The sequence below is a fragment of the Dasypus novemcinctus genome, chromosome 10, assembly GCF_030445035.2.
Source record: "Dasypus novemcinctus isolate mDasNov1 chromosome 10, mDasNov1.1.hap2, whole genome shotgun sequence".
In the NCBI taxonomy this organism is placed as follows: Eukaryota; Metazoa; Chordata; class Mammalia; order Cingulata; family Dasypodidae; genus Dasypus; species Dasypus novemcinctus.
Window position 1 is genome coordinate 32823695 of NC_080682.1, and position 1911 is coordinate 32825605.

The following is a 1911-nucleotide window of genomic DNA, read 5'->3' on the forward strand; positions in this document are numbered from 1 at the left end:
TCCTGCAGCTTCACTCACTCACTTAGTTCAGTTGTTTCAGAAATATGACCACATCATCCATAATTTCAAATTATATTCACATGATGTTTTATATTTATCCTGAAACAAGTAAAAACTATCACAGATAAAAAAACTCTGCAACTTCGCTTCAGAAGCATGAGTGACTACAGAAAAAACATCAGAGAATAGACTCTCATGAATTCAAGCTTCTACTTCTCACAACTCCTTTTACATTCCTGTTTTACATGGGAGAACATACTATGATAGTGAATGAGAGAGAATATAGCCATGTATGATTTCAGGAAAGGTGCCTGGTATGTGAACAGACATAAAAACAAATATGTATGAGAGAGAGAGTAGAAGTGGTCTATTAATTCAATAAGTGACTCAAAATTTGCCTAACAATAAGATTAGGATTTTTCTGCTCAGGTTTTCTGTAAATCACAAAGGAAACATTTTGTCTGACATGTATAATATTTTCTTGGTCAAAACTGATCTAATGCCATTGCAGTCCCTGTGCACTTTTGCAGATAAATCAGTTATCCAATTGCAAAAATTAGATTCTTGGAGCAATGAATAATGTGACAGAATTCATCCTGCTCGGCCTGACACAGAACCCAAGCATGCAGAAACTTTTGTTCGTCGTGTTTACAGTCATCTATTTAATCACCCTGGCAGGCAACCTACTGATTGTAGTAACCATCGTCACCAGCCCAGCCCTGAGATCTCCCATGTATTTTTTTCTATCTTTTTTGTCCTTTCTAGATGGCACTTTCTCTTCTATCACAGCCCCCAAAATGATATTTGACTTACTTGCTAAGAAGAAAACTATCTCCTTCAGTGGTTGCATGACTCAGCTCTTTGTGGAGCATGTCCTTGGGGCAGTTGAGATCATCCTGCTCACAGTGATGGCCTATGATCGCTACGTGGCCATCTGCAGACCCCTGCACTACATGATCATAATGAACCAACGAGTATGTGGTCTCCTCGTGGCCATGTCCTGGGCTGGGGGATTTCTTCATGCTCTGATTCAAATGCTTTTTATGGTGTGGGTACCCTTTTGTGGCCCCAATGTCATTGACCATTTTTTCTGTGATTTTTTCCCTCTACTAAAACTCTCCTGCACTGATACTCACATCCTTGGACTCTTTGTTGCTGCCAACAGTGGGTTCATGTGTATGCTCACTTTTTCTATTCTTATCACATCCTATGTCCTAATCCTTTGCTCCCTAAGATCCCACAGTTCTGAAGGACAGCGAAAGGCTCTTTCTACCTGTGCCTCCCATATTACTGTGGTCACCTTATTCTTTGTGCCCTGTATATTCGTGTACCTTCGGCCCATGAGTACTTTCCCCTTTGATAAAGCAGTGGCTGTGTTTTATACTACGATAACACCCATGTTAAACCCTTTAATCTATACCCTCAGAAATGCAGAGGTGAAAAATGCCATGAGGAAGCTCTGGAGCCAAAGTGTTCTCTTGGGTAACAAGTCAGATAAATAGATAAGATAAAACACAAAATCCATTCATATTTTTTAAAAAAGGGGACCTCATATTTTTTGAATGTAACATTTAAAATAAAATTTAGAAAAAAATATATGGTTTTATGGTCAGTATACGTGGATTAAGAACATATTATACCCTTGTTGTCTGGAATCCTAAATGGTTCTGTTTTCATAAATGGTGACCAAAATCCATTCCAATTAGACACTTCTTTGCATTTGCAAGTTGTTAATTGATGGTATTTGATTAATTGACTTGAAATTGTCACAGTGTTTGGAAAACCCATGGCTTTCTATACTCTATACAAAAATTATCTTCAAATCTTCAGGTATAGCTTAAACAGCCCATAGCCCAAGTATTAAATATATTTAAAAGTGTCATGGTTAGTTTCTGTAAAAATGCATTGTAT

General features: G+C 37.7%; 1 protein-coding gene across 1 annotated transcript; it reads left to right on the plus strand.

Annotated features, from left to right (window-relative positions):
- The first annotated feature begins 566 nt into the window (after window positions 1-566).
- LOC101446938 (olfactory receptor 4C5-like) lies at window positions 567-1502 on the plus strand. Its single transcript, XM_004455310.4, has one exon. It carries the CDS (start codon window positions 573-575, stop codon window positions 1500-1502), a length of 930 nt encoding a protein of 309 aa, XP_004455367.2. The 5' UTR covers window positions 567-572.
- The last annotated feature ends 409 nt before the right edge of the window (window positions 1503-1911 follow it).

Excerpts from the sequence above, each read along its gene's own strand:
- LOC101446938 (XM_004455310.4), top strand. The coding sequence starts at position 573 with ATGAATAATGTGACAGAATTCATCCTGCTCGGCCTGACACAGAACCCA.